This window comes from Rhinichthys klamathensis, unplaced genomic scaffold (assembly GCF_029890125.1).
Source record: "Rhinichthys klamathensis goyatoka isolate OS25496 unplaced genomic scaffold, OSU_Roscu_1.1 h1tg000800l_1, whole genome shotgun sequence".
NCBI lineage: Eukaryota > Metazoa > Chordata > Actinopteri > Cypriniformes > Leuciscidae > Rhinichthys > Rhinichthys klamathensis.
In genome coordinates, this window is record NW_026607193.1 from 174,504 (window position 1) to 195,751 (window position 21,248).

Sequence of the window (21,248 nt, forward strand, 5' to 3'; positions counted from 1 at the left end):
TGGGTTAAATGCTTAGCTTACCAGAGGCTGCCATGTTGAACTCACCATCAGGTTCTCAAACTCTCCATAGAACTTCTTGAACTTGCTGGGCAGTTTCTGTGAGAGAGAAAACTCTTATTCGGTGAGAGCTGAATCAGTGTTAAACATGCCGTTCGTAACGTGTCTGTTATGTGTGTGTGGTGAATGCTAACCTCCCATGTCTGACTGAGTCGACAGACTGCAGGGTTTCCTAGGCCCATGATAATGGCAAAGAAGGAGTTCAGATTCTTAAACTCTTTACAGCTTAAAAAGAGCAAACACACAGAATTTAGAAAAGTGCAGTCTAAACACCACAGCATCTGTACTGATTAACCCTTACATGCATGATGCTTTAATGCTTATCATTATCACATATTCAGAGCGACACGGATCTCTAACTGTCACAATAGTATAAAACTTTCCTGATATTTGAATAAGAATTACAATAGAATTATAAAAAAAGAATTATATAGATATTTTGCTACATTTTTGGAACTTGGAATGGTTCAATTTGAGCGGATGCTTTTTGCCATCATCGCCGTCCTCGCCGGAGCTCATTTCCCAGTACATTCAGCATCCGGCTCGTATTCGCCATCTCAACGAAGTCATTAGAGATCAGATTTTTGTCGCACAGAAAAAAAACGTACACTATTACATTCAGCGGGACATAGAAGTTTGTTTTTGCCACAGAATTAAAAAAAGAGGTAATTCTTATCTCATAATTCTGACATTTACCTCATAATTCTGACTTTTTATCTCATAATTCTGCATGAATCTCATAATTCTGACTTTTTATTTCATAATTCTGACTTTTTATTTCATAATTCTGACTTTTATCTCATAATTCTGACTTTTTATCTCATAATTCTGACTTTTTATCTCAAAACTATGACTTTTTATCTCATAATTCTGACTTTTTATCTCAGAATTCTGACTTTTTATCTCAAAACTATGACTTTTTATCTCATAATTCTGACTTTTTATCTCATAATTCTGCATGAATCTCATAATTCTGACTTTTTATTTCATAATTCTGACTTTTATCTCAGAATTCTGACTTTTTATCTCAGAATTCTGACTTTTTATCTCAGAATTCTGACTTTTTATCTCAAAATTCTGACTTTTTATCTCAAAATTCTGACTTTTTATCTCAGAATTGTGATTTAGAGTCACAATCGTGTGTTATAAAGTCAGAATTGTGAGATATAAAGTAGCAATTGCATGTTATAAAGTCAGAATTGTGAGATATAAAGTAGCAATCGTGTGTTATAAAGTCAGAATTGTGAGATATAAAGTAGCAATCGTGTGTTATAAAGTCAGTATTGTATGATATAAAGTAGCAATCGTGTGTTATAAAGTCAGAATTGTGAGATATAAACTTGTAATTGCGAGAAATGAATTCGCAAATCTGACTTTTTTTCTCAGAATTGCATGTTTATATCTCACAATTCTGACTTTATAACACACAATTGCGACTCAATTCTGAGAAAAGATGTCAGAATTGTGAGATGTAAACTCGCAATAGTAAGGAAAAAAAGTCAGAATTGTGACTTTATATCTCGCAATTCTGACTTTATAACTCGCAATTCTCATAAATAAAGATGTAAAACTCGCAATTGTGTGATAAAAAGTCGCAATAATCTTTTACATTTTTTTATTCTGTGTTGGAAACAAGCTTCCATAATGACGTCCCGGGTCGATAAAGACCCGAGGTATGCGTTTTCAGGGTTAATACACATCACACACTCTCTACTGTGACACACAACTAAAAACTATATTTAAAAAAAAAGAAAATATAATATCATTGAAATAAAAGTCCACTTAAGTGTACTTGAGGTACACTTTCACGACTGTTTCTTAACACACTTAAGTAGACTTTTAAAAGGTGCCCTTTGTAATAATCTATAATCTTGTCAAATTATTAAGTTTTACTTTAAAGTACAATTTAAATGATTGTTTTGATAATCTTTAAGTACACTTATTTTCAATATTTAAATACATGACACAAGTTTCAATAGAAATTGTATGTTAGTTTATTTTAGTTTACCATAAACACGTATCAGTACATTTGAATTTGAATTGAATTTCAATTATGAAATTACAAGATGTATGTCCTATACTTAAGCGGGTTAGGGTTATATGTCATTATATGTCAATTTTAACTTTTAACATTGCAATTAATTGTCCGAATACATTACATTAAATAGAATAAAATGATTGATCACACACATTAAGGTCACATGTGAGTAAAGACCTCGGAGACTCACTGTGCTGCGATCTTGATGAACTTCTTGAGCAGTTGTACGCGTTTGCTGAGCGTGGGACACAAGCAAACCTCAGTGACCACCCAGAGCTGCACCTCATTAAACCTCCGCAGGAACAGATCCAGGTTCGCCGTCGTCTTCTTGAAATGCGGACGGCCAAACGTGTGGTAGATCAGCTCATGCTAAAGCACAAATGCATACAGATTTACTAAAATGGACTACTAGTTTAGACCTGGTGGTTAATAAATGTAGGTCACACTTTATTTTACAGTGTGATTGTTACACGTTACATGTAGTTACTATAGTAATAACTATATATTATGCATAATTACATGCAACTAAGCCTGAACCAAACCCTAATCAGTTAACTAATATTACTCAGTACTTACAGTAAACGTATAATTACACTGTAACAAGGACACACCTTAAAATAAAGTGTGACCTTCTTTTGAAAAGAGTAGTTAAAGCCCCCCTGTGGTGAAAATCAAGCTTTCAATGTTGTTTATATGTCTATGTGGTGTTTTTAATGTGCTTTAAGACAAACCATGTGTAAGTTCATAAGTCGACAGCATTGCTGAGTATTTTCTCCTTAAAACTGCAGTGAACCAAAGACAGTCTCAAAAACACGGTTTGAAATCGCTGGTGTTTCTGACGTCACACACTACCTTGTAACCAATCAGATCAACGTGTGATCGTCAACCAGTGGATCTCTGAGTGAGTGAGTGAGTGAGTGGAGGCGGGGCTTATTTGCATATTCATAGAACCGCGTATACTAAATGAGGCAAGGGTGTAGAGTTACATTCAAGATATTTAAGGCATGAAGATTTTCTTTCAAGGAAAAAACATTAAAATATGTATTAAAATATGTAAAATATATTTTGGTGATCAAATATGAGTTTTAAGGGATACAATTATTGACTACAGGGGGATTTAAGTGCACATTTATATGTAATATCATAATTACTGTACCTCTATTGTCTTTGAAATATGGTTAAAGTTTACTGCTAAATGTACTGACAAGCAATTATGATAAACTAAAATATACCTTAATGTAATTTCTATTGAAAAATGTAAGTTATGTATTTAAATATGTTTGCAATAACACAGTGAAGCTGCAATTAGATATTAATTATCATGATTCAAAAATACAGTTACACTTTATTTTAAGGCATTATTGTTACAGTGTATTTATATATTTAAGTACTGAGTAATATTAATTAACTACATGTACTTGCTATAGGGTTAGGGTTTGGTTGAGGGTTAGTTGCATGTAATTATGCATAATTAATGTTATTACTATGGTAAGTACATGTAACATATGTAACAAGGACACTGTACATAAAAGTGTTACCAAGAAAAACTTATTTACACATTATTAATTTGACATTATTACAAGTGGTAATTTGACACGGTTGCAAAGTGCATTTTTTAAAAGTGTGTTAAGAAACAGTCATTAAAATGTCTACTCTTTAAGTACACTTAAGTAGACTTTTACTTATTAATATAATACTATTATCTTTTGTGTATGTATGTGCATTGATTAATGTTTAACTGTGAATGAAAGCCTACATTAAATCTGTTTATCATTTAAAGCGATCATGTCTGTTCATGTCAGCAGATTCATACAGATTACTACTTTATTAACTTTTTAAAGCATCAGACTTTTGGTGGACTTGCAATGGAGGGACAGAAATCTCTCAGGTTTCATTAAAAATATCTTCATTTGTGTTTCGGAGATAAACGCAAGTCTCGTGGGTTTGGACCAACATGAGGGTGAGAAAATGATGAAAGAATTCTCATTTTTGGGTGAACTGGTTCCCTCTGGGGTTCTTCGGGTCAAAAATGACCCGAAGCGTTTAAATAAAAAAATGTTAAAAATCGTAGCTTCATCGGAATGGTCCAAAACTTGGTGACTTTTTTGGTACTTGGTATATGAACACCCAAAAAAATTGGGGAAAGGATTTTAAAAGTCTAAGTGGTCGTAAAAAAAATAGTCACACTCAGGGTCTTCGGGTCAAAAATGACCCCCATAGGAAATGAATGGGAAATTGGCAAAAATGTGAAAATACAGAGTTTTTTTGTGCATACAATCTACCAAACAGCCAGGATGCAGAAAAAAAGCACACAACAGTGAAGGGGTGAATCTCTTAAAACAATGGGTGACAAAATGTTTTCCATTTGTTCTCTTTATAATGCAATGTTCAGGTTTGACTGTATTATAAAGTAAAACTGCCACTTAAAATTACAATTTAAACCAACCAAAAAATTTTTTTTTTTTTATTAAAAAAAATGACAAATATAGTCTTTGAGAATCTGTTATTATATATTCGAATCAAAAACCTGAAAAAATTAAACAATATGTGAAAAAATCACTAGAGTGTTTCTACAATAGGTTTCTACAGAGAGCTGTAAATCCACTAGTGGTAAAAATGTGCTATTGCGTGATAAAAATGCTCAGTGTGTCCACCAGATGGCTCCGATCTCATTTCAAAAATTGCTTTCATGAGGTCTAGACTTGACTCTAAAATGAAATACAGCTTTAATAAAAAAAATGTTTTAATTATATATATATATACATTTTCTATTATATTCAATGGGAAAAAATGGGTCTTAATTATTGCATAAATATTAATTATAAATTATAAAATTATCTCAAAACACCAAAAAAGAAAAGAAAAAATATTATTGAACAAAAATATATTTCATTGATTTTACTCAAATAAAATGTATCTTAATGCCGCCCTCCGGGTCATTTTTGACCCGAAGGTCCTGAGTGTGAGTCTAAAATGAGGAACCCCAGAGGGTTAAGTGAGAGGAATGTGAAAACAGTGTATGTACCTCATGTACACAGTCGAAGAGCTCCCAGTCATAGAGAGTCATGTGATGAGCCAGATCTTTAGAGCTCATGAGCTCAAACGTGGACATGGACCCTGCGGACGGGCCCTCCTGCTCCGGCAGTGGAGTCTGCACAAACAGTCAATCCAATGATCAGTTCATCAGCCAATCAATACGTTCATGCATGCGTGTTTACAGCAGATGTGTGTATTAAATGCAGTCTCCAGGAGCTCTCACACACCAAAGTGTCGATCTGGTCCCTCGAGCAGACAAACAAACGGCCATTAATACTCAGAGTTGAGAAGATGGACACGTCAGATGGCTTTAGAAGCTCTTTATCTGAAAAACACAAACACACACAGTCATCAGTCAGTGTCACGGAGGAATCGACTGTTTAAGTTGGTGCTTTTCAGGAATGTGGAAGCACAGATGTCAGTTATCAGCTGCTTCTCAAATGACTAAACAGTGAAGTTATACTTAATTAAGAAAAAAAAGATAAGTGAAACATTTTTGCAATATTTACATTCCAAAAGTTTAGGAAACTTAACAACAGTGTTTTGCACCACTCACATTTTCATCTGAAAATGAACAAATCTAGTTTTTCGTGTTTGATGTATGAAGTCAGTTTTCCTCAAGTTCACACAGGTGTCCTAGCAGAGGAACCACTTTAACACTTTAACAAAGATGGCGGTGTATCTTCTCTTATTTAACTACACAAAATACAGCAAGGTTTCTAGAAAATGAAGAGCAAAGAATATATCAGTGTGTTTTGCTTTTTTTATGTTTTTAATTCATTTATAAAGACGCTGTACATGTTACATTGTTATATGTCTCTCGGACACGCCGCAAACTCGTAAACTCTGGGATTAAAGAAAATCTCGACCTTCCCACTCGAATTTAGTACTTTGTGGTGGTGTTCATGTGTGTCCAACTCTTAAATACGATCTTACCGACATGACTAGGATGCACCATACTTCACAAACACAAAGGCTGCATCAGAAAGCTTAAAAACGCTGTATCCGAAGCCAGCTATGTCCAAGCCACACCCGAATTCAATGGTCATGTCGTATCCGGTCTCCTGAGATGCCTTTATCTGATCGCTTTTTTAAGCAATATAGATGTTTCCTTCGTCCCCAGGTCCATCTTGGCATGAGATTCCCTGTCCCTGTCACCGAGTCCACCTCAGCCCTCTGACTCTTCAGCTCTGCCTTGGTCCATCACCCCACCAGCTCCACCGACTCCCTCGTCCCTCCGTCTCCGCCTTGGTCAGGCGTCGTCTTAGTTCGGCTAAAGGACTCCTGGCTGCGCCGGCGCCTTCCATCCTTTCGGCTCCACCATGCATCGCCGTCCCTCCGGCTCCGCCCTTGTGCTCGGTCGCTCCGGCTTCACTGCGGGCTTCCGGGTCCCCACCTCCCCCTCCCCGTCAGCTCCACCTTGGCCCTCCGGACCTGAGGTGTCACCCTGGATCTGTGTCTCGTCTCAGTCTGGGTCTCCACCGCGGCTCCTCCCTCCTGCGACTCCGCTGTGGAACATCATGCTGGCTATGGCCTGGATTCCTGTGTGTGTGTTTACCTACTTAACTATATTTTGGGGACAAATTTGTACCCAGAAGTGACCAAAACATGACAAAATCTTCAAAAACTTCCCGTTAGGGATGTCCTCATTTGTAAATCTGGTATAAAACATTGTAATTTAAGGTTTTTAAAAATGTGATGTAATGGCTATTTTTTTTTTTTATGAAATGCGCGATGGGTAGGTTTAGTTTGTACAGTATAAAAACCATTATGTCTAATGTCCCCATTTAGATAGCTAAGTAAACGTGTGTGTGTGTGAGTGTGTGAGTTTCAGGTATGATCTACGTCATGAAGACAAAATGTCCAAACGAAGATGGCCATATTCGAATCTTGTGTAAAACCATCCATGTTTCAGTATTGTAATAACTCTGAAACCGTTTCCCATCTGTCTGCTAATACACCAGATGTTGTTGTGGTTAATGAGGAGATCAGTGAGGTGTTCGTTTTGGAGGTTGCATGTTCCTTTGACTCTAATATGAAGGAAACTTTTATGACTAAGGTCATTAAATACCATCTCAGAGTGAGGTTATCGGAGCCGATTACTTGTGTTCATATTTGTCAGCTTAGGACACACACACTGGCTGGTTGTAAGAGGGCTTCAATAACTTGGGATGCCCAAAAAGAGGGCTAAACGGCTAGCAAAGAACTGTGTTCTGTCTGCTATTATAGGCAGCCGCCATATCTGGCGGAAACGGTGCTACATCTACCCATAACAACTGAGTGACATGCTTAATATTGTGAAGATACACTCACCTAAAGGATTATTAGGAACACCATACTAATACTGTGTTTGACCCCATTTCGCCTTCAGAACTGCCTTAATTCTGCGTGGCATTGATTCAACAAGGTGCTGAAAGCATTCTTTAGAAATGTTGGTCCATATTGAATAGCATATTGTAGTTGATGGAGATTTGTGGGATGCACATCCAGGGCACGAAGCTCCCGTTCCACCACATCCCAAAGATGCTCTATTGGGTTGAGATCTGGTGACTGTGGGGGCCATTTTAGTACAGTGAACTCATTGTCATGTTCAAGAAACCAATTTGAAATGATTCGAGCTTTGTGACATGATGCATTATCCTGCTGGAAGTAGCCATCAGAGGATGGGTACATGGTGGCCATCAAGGGATGGACATGGTCAGAAACAATGCTCAGGTAGGCCGTGGCATTTAAACGATGCCCAATCGGCACTAAGGGCCTAAAGTGTGCCAAGAAAACATCCCCCACACCATTACACCACCACCACCAGCCTGCACAGTGGTAACAAGGCATGATGGATCCATGTTCTCGTTCTGTTTACGCCAAATTCTGACTCTACCATCTGAATGTCTCAACAGAAATCGAGACTCATCAGAAACTGGTCAGAAACAATGCTGGGCCATGATTTTGTACATGTATTTGACTGCATCTATAGTATTTATGTCCCTGTAAATAATTTCTTTTAAGTGGACTTAAATGAATTGTTAAAATGTGTCCTATCTGTTTTTAAAACAGAATGCCCCTTCCTTGCTATATTTCATCTAATGCGGTGACACTATCAGTATGGCTTGAGTGTCCGAATACTTGCTACGGTGTGTGTCCGCAGAAGGCCAGCACTAGGTCACGGTGTATCAGACAGATCTGGCAGTGAGAAAGAAACATCTGTCTCACAACCAAACACACCCACACACACACGCAGCTGAAATGCTACAGCAAGATGGGTGCAGCAAAGAGCTCATATTGTCAGCCAGAGGTCAAAAAGATAAGAGTCAGTGCAACCGCACACTCTGCAAACATGGTATTAATAAACCTGCAATTAATCAAACACAAATGAAAATAGAGGAAATGGCTGTCAATACAGCGATAAGCATGGAAAAAATGGTTAGTCAGTGAGTGTATGTGTGTGTGTGTTCACCTCCGGCGGAGTTGAGGTGGATGAGCAGAAGATCATCTCCTGACCCCAGTTTGTCGGTAACCGCGGAGACGACCTCTCTGACAGACGCAGCGACAGACACTCTGATAGTGGAGTAGGTGTGATCACTGCAGTAAACCTTGAAGAGAACTACACCAACAACACAGCTTTTAAAACACTGGTGAATATACATTTTTAAATAATAAAATAGCTTTTAATTAAAGATACATGTTTTTGGAACAACATTTGTTCACTTATCACTTATTATTTCACTTTTGACTCTTCTGTTCTATGACTGATCTCTCTCTATCTTTTCTGATCTCCCTCTAAATTAATGAATGATTGAATAAATAAATACATTTTAGGTAAGCTAAACCCCTATGATCTCTATATACTTAACATCTGTGAAATTAACTAAAGGATTTCATATGTGTCATACTCTTGATGGTACTTAAAGGGATAGTTCACTTTGAAATTAATTTTTGGTATGTTTTAGCTTACCTCAAGGGCATCCGGGATGTAGGTGTCTTTGTTTCCACAGTATTTTCAATTTTGATATTTTTAGGTCAAACCGTTCTTGTCTGTCAGTCATATAATGCAGGTCTATGGTCACCACCTCAAAGAGCATACACAGAGAAGTCCAAATTAAACATGATTTAATGACTCGTAAATGTAAGTACACATTGATGGCCTAAGACACGAAACGAGCGGTTTGTGTGAGAAAACTAACAGTATTTATATCGTTTTTACCTCTTGTAACCACAGCCACGTCCAAGCGATCTGAGGGCGCGGGCGCTTCGGTCTGCGCAAGCGCCGGAAAGCGCCGGAAGTGATCTCTTCAAAAAAAACAAAAAAAATTCAACGTTGAACTTGTCTGTTGATATATCGAAATCGTCTTCCATTGCGATTTCCTGTATATCTAAATATGTTTAGATCTTCACAGTGAAAAGTAACCCTTACGAAATCTCTGTGTAAACAATGAGTGACGTACACGCGCGAGAGATCACTTCCGGCGCTTGCACAGACCGAAGCGCCCGCGCCCGCGCCCTCAGATCACTTGGACGTGGCTGTGTTTACAAGAGGTAAAAACGATATAAATACTGTTCGTTTTCTCACACAAACCGCTCGTTTCGTGTCTTAGGCCATCAATGTGTACTTACATTTACGAGTCATTAAATCATGTTTAATTTGGACTTCTCTGTGCATGCTCTTTGAGGTGGTGACTAGAGTCCTGCGCGGGACTGTTTTCTTCATCCCGCTCCTGCCCGCGCCCGCCAAATTTCTGACCATTACGGCCCGCTCCCGCGACGTATGTGTTACACTCCCGCCCGCTCCCGCAATATGCATGTCCACTCCCGCCCGCACCCGCAAAACTCTGAGAATTTATTCCCGCACAATAATAGAGATGCACTGACTTTGTGTCTTCTCCCGTCCCGCAGGAAAAAACGCGTATTTGTATTGCTGTTATTAAAGAGATTCATGGGGTTGTTTGATTCGTTTCCCTGGCCTGCATGTATTCTGACGCACTGATCAGGAAGATGAATAGTAGTCCAAATGTCAGACTTGCCTTGCTTAGGTTTTGTGCTGTAAATACCTCGTTTGAGGTTCTCTTCCACATCATTGACATCTCCATCATGTCGCTAGGCTATCTCCCGATCCCGCAGTTTTTTTTTTAACCGCCCATTCCCGCCCGCAGCAAAGTTAAAACCGCCCGCTCCCGCGAGATTTGCGTTGGGTCCCGCGGGACCCGGCGGGACTCAATCCCAATGCAGCTCTCTAGTGGTGACCATAGACCTGCATTATATGACTGACAGACAAGAACGGTTTGACCTAAAAATATCAAAATTGAAACTACTGCGGAAACAAAGACACCTACATCTTGGATGCCCTTGAGGTAAGCTAAAACATACCAAAAATTAATTTCAAAGTGAACTATCCCTTAAAGTCTCTTCATATTATATAATATATCTTACACACTCTTAAGACCCTTTCACACCAAGGATGATAACTAATATTCTGACGATATAGTTCTAAAAATCAATCTAAATATAAAAGAATAGCAGAGTTCACACCACAACTATAACGATAACGGCACAGAGGAACAATCTAGTTTGAATCACTTTAAAAAAAAAAATTCCCAGCCGATGAATGATAAAAACATTGACAGCCAATCAGAATCCATCCTGCTTTAATGAGCTCGAGCATTTAAAGCGACAGACGATAAAACTGCAGCGCTCGCTTAAAATAAACCCAACGATAGTGTGCATTGGTGTGAACACTAATATATCGCTATAGTCATTGTTCTTGGTGTGAACATGTCTTTATTCATTCTCATGTACTGATGCAACATTTGAACCGGACTCACTCTCGTCTGTGCTTTTGATCGGCTGTCTCTTCTGCAGTGTGTCGTTCCCGGGGCTGAACTGACGCAGAAGGACTTTGTGCTGCAATGAGAGACGACTGTCACATGACCCTTCTTCAGCACTGAAGGAAATACTACAGAAACTGTGTTTGTTTTGATTTTCCCCTCACCTTTTTCTGAGAGGGCCGGCCATCTTCGGAGCTGCGAATAAAAGTTATGAGTGTTATGAGCAAATAAAAGGTTTCTGCGAACTAAATCTGTTATGTTATCCTTATGAAGCGCACTGTACTTTGTATACTGTAGTTCATACTTTTATTTCAGGAAGTTAAATGCATTTATAATTGTAACAAGTCCACCTTCAGGTCGTGGTTCACGCGTCTTTTTAATGTGACATCTTTAACGTAAGAATAACTTTTCAATTGTTAGTAATACATCAAGATGAACATTTACAGGACTGAAGCAGCAAACGATCAGGCTTTTGAGGAAGGTTTATTTGTTTATCTCTCACTCATCATTGTTTTGCAGAGCTTTGATAAAAAAACTAAGCTTTTTAATATTATCTTACTAAGACATAGTATTGGCAGATATAAAGTAAGGACTAATATTTATATGCATTTTTATATAAGTAGTCTGTTATACTGCTATAAATATCTCAATGATTTATTACAAGCATCAATATTTTATCTTACTTTTTGGTCATATAAATATCAGCAACTGCACCAAATTGGATATTTTTGCTCAGTTTGTGTCTCGAGGCATTTTTTTCTCTTCAAGAATGAGCTCCATATTCTCAATATATCAAACTATATGAGCCATAAAAGCCTGATTTATCAAATATGACACTCAACAAAAAATACTTATGCAAACTTTTTTATTGAATTTGTTTCAAAAGGTTGTTTTTTTTTCCACTAAAGGTTAAATGAATCCTACCATTTCAAAAAATAAAATTTTCTGACAATTATTTTATATGTCAGGCTTTACAGGGTTAAAAACCTCTCATATGTAAGACTCTGCTCTTACTTTTGCTTTATGATCTTCTCTAGTTCAGGCAGTTGATCTTTGAGAGCTGGAATGAGTCGGGAATCTTCACACACGGTCTCATAGAACTCCTGCAACAGACAATGGCAATGAAACACACACTGAGGGCACACACCAGGCGCGACACAAGTGTTTTTAGCTAGTTTCAGCCAGACGCAGTTATCATTTTCACGTCCTGTGCCACGTTGTTTAAATGCATTTGCACCCATTTGTGCGCCCATGGGCTGCTGGTCTGAGAGCGAGGTGTCTTCCGGTTCTGTTGTGGATCCGCGTTCAGTGACGCCGCTGACGTAAGACGCTGCTGACGTGTGTCTGGTGTGTGTGTGTGTGTGTGTGTGTGTGTGTGTATTCTGGTTCTGTTGTGGATCCGCGTTCAGTGCCGCCGCTGACGTAAGACGCTGCTGACGTGTGTCTGGTGTGTGTGTGTGTGTGTGTGTATTCTGGTTCTGTTGTGGATCCGCGTTCAGTGCCGCTGCTGACGTAAGACGCTGCTGACGTGTCTCTGGTGTGTGTGTGTGTGTGTGTGTGTGTGTGTTCTGGTTCTGTTGTGGATCCGCGTTCAGTGCCGCCGCTGACGTAAGACGCTGCTGACGTGTCTCTGGTGCGCCCGAGCTTCGTTTACAGTCTGAGGGAGACGCACGCTGGAAACAAAACAATCTTCACAAACATGTCTAAGGATTTCCACACAGAGGAAGACTTGCATTTTTTTGCCCAGCCATATTTATTTGAACCCGAATACACGGACGCACCAGACACACGTCAGCAGCGTCTTACGTCAGCAGCGGCACTGAACGCGGATCCACAACAGAACCGGAACACACACACACACACACACACACACACACACACACCAGACACACGTCAGCAGCGTCTTACGTCAGCGGCGGCACTGAACGCGGATCCACAACAGAACCGGAAGACAATACAATGCTGAATAAAGTCCTAGTTTTTGTTATTTTTGGACCCAAATGTATTTTCGATGCTTCAAAACATTCTAACTAACCCACTGATGTCACATGGACTACTTTGATGATGTCTTTATTTCCTCTCTGGACAAGGACAGTATACCGTACATACATTTCCAATGGAGGGACAGAAAGCTAAAAGAATAAATCTAAAATATCTTAAACTGTGTTCTGAAGATGAACGGAGGTCTTACGGGCTTGGGACGACAAGAGGGAGAGTCATTAATGACAGAATTTTCATTTTTGGGTGAACTAAGCCTTTAAAGGGAATGCGAGATGAGACTCTGATTGGTTTATTGCACGTTACGCCCAAAACACACCCATCACTCATTAAGAGAATAGAGACAACACTTTTAGACCGTGCGCCGGGTGCGCTGACCATTTTCCCCGTCGTTAAACTAGCAAAAGTGGATTCTAAGTGCACTTGTGCCCTTAAAGGGCCCTTTATCACAGCAGGACCAGAAAGTCTCACGTGAACCGGCATGGCTGAACAGAGAGAGTGGAGGGAAGCTGCTGACCTGGAGGAAGTTGTAGGAGCTGTCCTCCTCCTGCAGATGGTCCGTGTTGATGGCGGCCCACTGTAACACCAGACGAATCACCCTGCGCTTGTTATTGAGCGTGTAATCCATGCGCTCCTGTTCACTGCCCTGGGACGCCTCCGCATGATAGGTGCAGAAGCGCTAAGGACTTGACTCGCACACAAGCGCAATCAAAATAAAACAATATTCATAAAGTACAGTTTAACCCAGCTGATGCACTGCTTTTATTACACATCTACAGTGACTCATTTCAGCCAGTACAGCTGTGAAGGATATTGGGCCACGAGCAGCGGACACAGCTGACCGTTCGGGACAAAAACACAGTGCATAAGCAAGAAGTCATCCAGAGCAGGGTCTACAGAGATGGAGAAAGAAAGAAGTTAGTTAGGTGCACTCAAGGGAAGCGGCAATGAAGCAGCAATGTTAATAGCTAATTCTGGTTAAAGGCAGGGTAGGCAGTTTGTTTCTAAAACAACTTTTCCCCAATTTGTTTAAACTCTTTATATACCAATACATATCTAAAATGTAAGTACTCTGAAAAGTAGAGTATAAAAATCGAGTGTCTGTAGTCCTCTCAGAGCTGCAATAAACACAGCTACTCTTTCCATTCGGAACGAATGCAATGATTGGCTGGGGCGACTGTCACTCTCCCTCGCTACCATGGCTACCATGGCTACCACCCCTGTCACTCTCCCTCGCTACCATGGCTACCACCCCTGTCACTCTACCTCGCTACCATGGCTACCACGCCTGTCACTCTCCCTCGCTACCATGGCTACCAGCCCTGTCACTCTCCCTCGCTACCATGGCTACCACCCCTGTCACTTTACCTCGCTACCATGGCTACCACCCCTGTCACTCTCCCTCGCTACCATGGCTACCATGGCTACCACCCCTGTCACTCTCCCTCGCTACCATGGCTACCATGGCTACCACCCCTGTCACTTTACCTCGCTACCATGGCTACCACCCCTGTCACTCTACCTCGCTACCATGGCTACCACCCCTGTCACTCTACCTCGCTACCATGGCTACCAGCCCTGCTGCTACAGGAGCCGCCCATATGCGCGCGCCCGGTTGACTCGCTCATTTCGAAAGAGGAGAGGCACGTACCGGCCGGAAGCTAGGAAGTCTCACAATTATGGCAGAGAAAGAGCAGTCAAAATTCCCAGTACCACCTGTACCTGCATATACAGACAGCGCAGGCAAACAAGGCAAAAAAAGGTGATGTCACTCCATGCACTGCGCTCCTCTCCGCTCGGCGCTGGTAAACGCGTCCTCCGGCTGAGCGGTCGGCATCTCACGCGTTCATGTGTTTTGGGGGCGTGGCTTTGGAAGGATCCCAGAAGGGAGGGGATGGGAGTTTCTCTGTTGGATACTTTCAAAATCCAGCAGTTTTCTGCTAGTTTCTCAAACTTACCTACCCTGCCTTTAATGATTGGTTTCTTCACAGTGCATGTACAGTAAATGTATGTTAACAGGCTTCACACTCTTGTTTTTCATGGCATTTCCACTTTTCCAGTCATTTGTGATTACTAGAGAAAGATTTTTAAACATCTTTTTTGATCATTGATTCAGTAAAAAATCATTCAGACCAGTTTGAATTGAAAGTTAATTGAAAGTAAACGATTAAAAATAAGTGAAGTGAGTTTTATAAAGGCTGTACACAAGGACAATATCCACACCTTCCTAATGTTCAAAAGTTCAGGGTCGGTAAGATTTTTCAAATGCTTTTAAACACTCTTATTAAAAAAATACAGTAAAACAGTAATGGTTTGATAACTGAAAACAATAACTGTTTTCTATGTGAATATATAAAATGTAATTTATTCCTGTGATCAAAGCTGAATTTTCAGCCTCATTACTCCAGTCTTCAGTGTCACATGATCCTTCAGAAATCACCCTAATATGATGATTTGCTGCTCAAGAAACATTTCTTGAAAACGGTTGTGCTGCAAGTCAAGTCACTGTTTATTTTGCCTTTGGTTTAACTTTGATGAAATAAAACCGCCCGTGGGTTTGTCAAACGTGCCTACAGTGGCGTATTAGTTACAGTTTCCCTGTGTAACTGTGTTTATTTCTCTGAATGCATTGTAAAGTACCTGGCTCTGTGAATCGGGAGTCAGGTTTCACTGTCTCCAGAAGATGTTCCAGAATCTTCTCTGGAGTTCCTGACATCACAGTGTACCTGAAGAACAGGTCAAAGGTCACGGTTTGAGGTTGTTGATATATAACAGATTATAGTTTTTCCACAGTAGTCTTAAATTCCTAATGTTAACATTGACAGAGGAAGATAAATGTACTTGAGAGGAGAAGAACTGGAGCTCCTGTTGTTACTCCTCTCCAAAACTAACACATCCTCCTCATGTTCCTTCAGACGGACAGTGTTTGCCTCCACATCCTGAATACACACAGATGAAACACAGTGTGTGGATGAGATTGATCATAACTAATCAAACTATATATATTTTTTCGGATGTCCTAACAAAAATGACTGGTTAGGTACACACAGAAAACAGATCACAACAGATGGAAAAGATGTGCTCAGCTAATGGTGGATTAGTGCTGTTGTGAATCTAAACTCACGTTACACAGCACCGAACTGATCCCAGATCATACAGATGAATTAAGAATGGAGTCAAGAGCAAGTGCTTGTCTTTAAGATCTCCACACTGTCGCTTCAGTGTTGTAGTGTTGTAATGCAGCATCCGTACCAGTAGAGGGAGACTCTCACTCAGTTTACAGCAGGGGTTTCAAACAGTTGAACTAATGTGGTTTAAATTACTAGTATTTACTTTAGAATTTAATTTTAGATAGTAGATATTTTAAGTAATGTTATATAATGAATTTAATTACACTTTTTTGCAACAGAGGCAACATGTGCTGCTATATTTTGTCAACAGCATATTTTCCCTATGTGATAACGGTTGAAATATTCAGTAAATTGTATTCAAGTCCATAGAGAAATTGATTAGAGCAACATGCTTGGTAACACTTTATTTTACAGTGTCCCTGTTACATATGATACATGTACTTACTATAGTAATAACAGTAAATTGTGCATAATTACATGAATCTAACCCACCACAACCAAATCCTAATTCTACCCTAACCCTATAGGAAGTACATGTACAGTAGTTGCTTAATATTACTCAGTACTTAAATATATAATTGCACTGTAACAATGACACCTTAAAATAAAGTGTAACCAAATGCTTTATTTGGATTTATAAAAATAAGGTACAGTCTGTATTTAAAATGCCATTGTCCTTAACCATTTCTTTCAGTTGCAGCCTTCATATAGACTATCTGATCAAATTAATACAGAGTTTTTTCCAGTTGCATCATGTTGTGTGTAACTATGCAACAAATGACCATAGAATGTGAAATCTCAGTAAATCTCACTATATTTGTTTAGATGGACGGCATCCTGTTAGACACTAACACACACACCCTCGCTATCAGACTGAGCTTCCGCTTCCATTCTGCTGAGGCTTTCCTGGGCTGAGCTCCCTATTGTCACAGCGCTGGGAGAGAGATTCCCCTGTACTGGTGATGGGACGAGTATACCACACACACACACACACACACACACACACACGCACACACACACACACACGCACACACACACACACACACACACACACACACACACACACACACGCACACGCACACGCACACACACACACACACACACACACACACACGCACACGCACACGCACACGCACACACGCACACGCACACACACACACACACGCACACACACACACACACACACACACACACACGCACACGCACACGCACACGCACACACACACACACACACACACACACACGCACACGCACACGCACACGCACACACGCACGCGCACACACACACACACACACACACACAGCATGAGAAAACAATTAGATGATAATTAGTCATTAGGCTGAAAGTACACTAGCAAAAATGCAATTAGAGGAATTATGTAGTGACTTTTAAAATTGAGCTTCTTCTTTGTCTATTCACTTTATAAATGTATAAATTATATTATAAAAAAAATAATAATAATTGTATCCTGGGATGCTTTTAATCAATATTGAAGGAGTTCACATGTTGCCTGCTTTTCATTCACTATCTGTTACAACTCACCCATTTAAATTTGTATTCTTTTTTTTTTTTTTAATAAAAGATTTATGCTATAAGAAATGTATATGTATATACCAGGGTTATTATCGTTAACTTTAAAAAAAAAAATCAAAAAAAAAAAATCGTTATTTGAAATGAAATAAAAGCAAAACTTATTTTATTTCAGCCTGCTGCCATGGCAACATTTCTCATTTGATTTTAATTGAACTAAATTAAATGAAACTAAATTAATTAAAACTGATAAATATAAACTATATATAACTAACTACATATTACAGGAAAAACTAAAACTAATAAAAATGAAAAGAATACACAACAAAATTACAAAAAAAAAAGAGAGAAATGAAGACAGAAAAAAAATCTAATTTAAAATATTAACAAAAAATATAGTAAATAAGAGATAAATTATAACTATAATACATTTTCAGTAATACTAAAAATACCACTATTAAGTTGTTATTGTTAACTAAAACTTAGGTAATTAAAAATATTTTTAGTAAATAAATAAATAAAATATTAGATGAAAACTTTAAAAAAAAACAATAGAAATGTTGCTCTGGCAACTAACTGAAATAAAGTTGAAGTACTCGGCCATTAGTTGCAGTAATGAAGCACACGCAGTGAATAACTGACCCTGAGGATTCTGTTGAAGTCTTCTTTGTCCACTCTCAGGAAGTGGCAGTTGTCCTCTCTCAGTACGATAGACGCTGCTCGAGGAGCGTCATTCACCAGAGCCAGCTTCCCGAAGTCATCTCCCTCATGCAACGTACAAACTACACCCTGCAAACACACACACACATCATCTAAACACAGCCAGACAAACCAGCAAACAGACACCAGCACACGCACACTTTCCTGGCACGGTTTGCATGTACTATAATTGGTTTGAGAGTCATTACTGCCCAGCATTATCACACATTAAACGCTTAATTAGTCTGTTGAATGTAAAGCATTAGTAGGGAATTACTAGTCTGACCTTTCCATAGATCACCACGTTAACGGAGCCCTTCAGGATGATGTACCATGACGTCCCCTCTTCCCCTTGATTAAACACTAGGAACAGAAGAGATCAATAATCAGCATGAAACCCGTCTGATTATAATAGCACAGAGACATTTATCAGAAATACCAGCAGACATTTAAAATCTGTTTGTTTCTGTATGGTTTGAGAAGTTAGCATGTACGTGGTGTAATCATTTGGACACTTACACACTGTGCCCGCTTTTGCGTGCGACTCAAAGATCAGAACACCAGCTAGTTCCCGCTTCACCTGAGGAGCAAAGAGAGCACAATAGACTCTATATTACAGATGAAACGCATGCCACCCTGTAATTATGAAGAAAAAAAGCTTTATTTCAAAGAAGAGGACATTTTTAACAATACACACATTAATGCTCAGCGTGCTATTCATGCATTAAAGGAATAGATAAAGGAACACAAAAGGAGAAGATCTGAATGTAAGAAACAGACATAAATTCATTATTTGCTGAAAATCATACCTTTTATATCTCATTCATGTACATTTACATGTGGCCACACCAGGTTTGATGTTTTTGACATTGTTTGTTCTTGCATATCTCATTAATGAAGTCAAACCTGGCTCAAAAGTATTTTTCAGAGAATAATAACTTCACACAAGCTGACTTCAGAAGACTTGAACTATATAATAGACTTTAAAAATAGACTATAAAACTAATAGACTATAAAACACTATCTCACTATACTTGTGAGAAGCACACTTATGTAAAGAGTACTTATGGATATAATATAATTAAGTGTAAACCAAATATAATGTTTTCAGACACTTAACTGCATGTTAACCACAATTAAATAAAAAAAAAGTAGAACTTAAGTACATCTTTATATGTAATTTTTTATATGACTTCTATTTACTTTGGAATTGGGTTAAATTGCACAGTTGAATGTATTGACAATCATTTACGGTGAACTAAAATATATTGTAGTGCAATTTATATTGATGCTTGATGCTAGAAATTTCACATTTGTAATGATGTTGTTGCAATACAACACATTTAAAATATATTAACTTTAAAATTAGTATCAAGTAATCCACTATAGTTAAAATTACAATAAAGTAAAATGTACTTTAACGTAAAACTTTAATTTGACTACTACAAAGTGTGCTTAAGTGTATTATTAAGTACACTTAAGTGGCCTTTAATTTCTTTAAAAAAAATATGATCCCAAAGTACAGTTTTTTATACATGTTTTATGTGCTCTTAAAAAAGAAAAAGAAATGAAGCACACTAAAATTGCACATTTATTATATTACACAGGGCACTTCTTTTTCTCAAGAGCATGGGTGGGCTTCTTTTTTGTCCTTTATTCAGATGAACAGAATCAGTTTGCACAAAAGAAAAAGTGTTACAATTTTCATTTTTGTCTAAATTGTTCTTTTACTGAAATGTGTGTATACAAAACTAATTTCCTCTAACTAACCTCATATAGGCAGTTAAATCCGGTTGTTAGTTCACCTTTTAGCGATACAAGCAGTCGTGGCCTAATGGTTAGAGAGTCAGACTGGTAATTCGAATGTTGTGGGTTCGATTCTCAAGGCACCAAACCGCCAATCGCTCCCCGGGCGCCGCAGCAAAATGGCTGCCCACTGCTCTGGGTGTGTGTGTCCATGGTTTGCAGTGTGTGTGTTCACTACTCACTACTCCTAATATGTGTGCACTAACTTGGATGGGTTAAATGCAGTGGACAAATTCCAAGTATGGGTTACCAAACTTGGCCTTCACATGGCACTTTCAATCCTGTTCTGTTCTACAACCGAATAAACTCTAAACTGAACAGCTAGTTGTTTATGAAGTATCAGAGATGTGTCTCTCATCTGTATGTGCAGTGCAATAAATCACTTTCACAGTGATACGAGCCTTGACTCATTCGTGTTGCCAGGTCTTCCTAGGAAAACAGCAAACAAGAACAAGCCTAAAATGCTTTATGCTGAAAATAAAACCAAAATATTGCGACCGCACCTGCTCACTTAATAACTCAATAAACTCGATTGCTTTATAAGGTAAGGCTTAAAGGGTTAGTTCACCCAAAAATGAAAATTCTGTCAGTAATTACTCACCCTCATGTTGTTCCAACCCCGTAAGACTTTTGTTCATCTTCGCAACACAAATTAAGATATTTTTGATTAAATCTGAGAGCTGGATCACTCCTCCATAGGCTTCTTAAGGGATCGAAACTGGCCGGCCCAAAAGTTATGAAAGACATCGTTAAAATAATCCGAGTGACTACAGTGTCTCAATCTTAAGTTTATCAAGCGACGAGAATAGTTTTTGTACGCAAAAAAATAAATAAAAAAAATACCGACTTTATTCATTTATTCACGTACAACACAGAAGCTTTGCGTAGTTTCACTACGTGAAATCTCGAGGCCAACAGAGAAGGAAATGAATAGTTGAATAAAGTCGTTATTTTTGTTTGTTTTTTGCGCACAAAAAGTACTCTCGTCGCTTGATAAACTTAAGGTTGAGTCACTGTAGTCACTCTGACTATTTTAACGATGTCTTTCATAACTTTTGGGCCGGCCAGTTTCGATCCCTTAAGAAGCCTATGGAGGAGTGATCCAGCTCTCAGATTTAATCAAAAATATCTTA

General features: G+C 38.8%; 1 protein-coding gene across 2 annotated transcripts in view; it reads right to left on the reverse strand.

The window, feature by feature from the left end:
- The window catches only part of rapgef4a (Rap guanine nucleotide exchange factor 4a), a 117,213-nt gene that overhangs the window by 2,851 nt on the left and 93,114 nt on the right, over positions 1 to 21,248 (reverse strand). The window contains exons 12-27 of one of the 2 annotated variants that reach the window (XM_056243481.1): positions 18,829 to 18,889; positions 18,596 to 18,672; positions 18,253 to 18,399; positions 15,790 to 15,887; positions 15,589 to 15,674; positions 13,763 to 13,841; positions 13,466 to 13,616; positions 11,965 to 12,053; positions 11,115 to 11,145; positions 10,948 to 11,026; positions 8,586 to 8,732; positions 5,359 to 5,456; positions 5,121 to 5,246; positions 2,286 to 2,464; positions 192 to 282; positions 46 to 96 (exon numbers count right to left, since the gene is read on the reverse strand). In XM_056243481.1, the coding sequence (XP_056099456.1) occupies positions 46 to 96; positions 192 to 282; positions 2,286 to 2,464; positions 5,121 to 5,246; positions 5,359 to 5,456; positions 8,586 to 8,732; positions 10,948 to 11,026; positions 11,115 to 11,145; positions 11,965 to 12,053; positions 13,466 to 13,616; positions 13,763 to 13,841; positions 15,589 to 15,674; positions 15,790 to 15,887; positions 18,253 to 18,399; positions 18,596 to 18,672; positions 18,829 to 18,889 (1,590 nt within the window). Of the gene's footprint in view, positions 1 to 45; positions 97 to 191; positions 283 to 2,285; positions 2,465 to 5,120; positions 5,247 to 5,358; positions 5,457 to 8,585; positions 8,733 to 10,947; positions 11,027 to 11,114; positions 11,146 to 11,964; positions 12,054 to 13,465; positions 13,617 to 13,714; positions 13,842 to 15,588; positions 15,675 to 15,789; positions 15,888 to 18,252; positions 18,400 to 18,595; positions 18,673 to 18,828; positions 18,890 to 21,248 lie in introns of those variants that run through there. The other variant, XM_056243480.1, reaches the window with a different exon arrangement.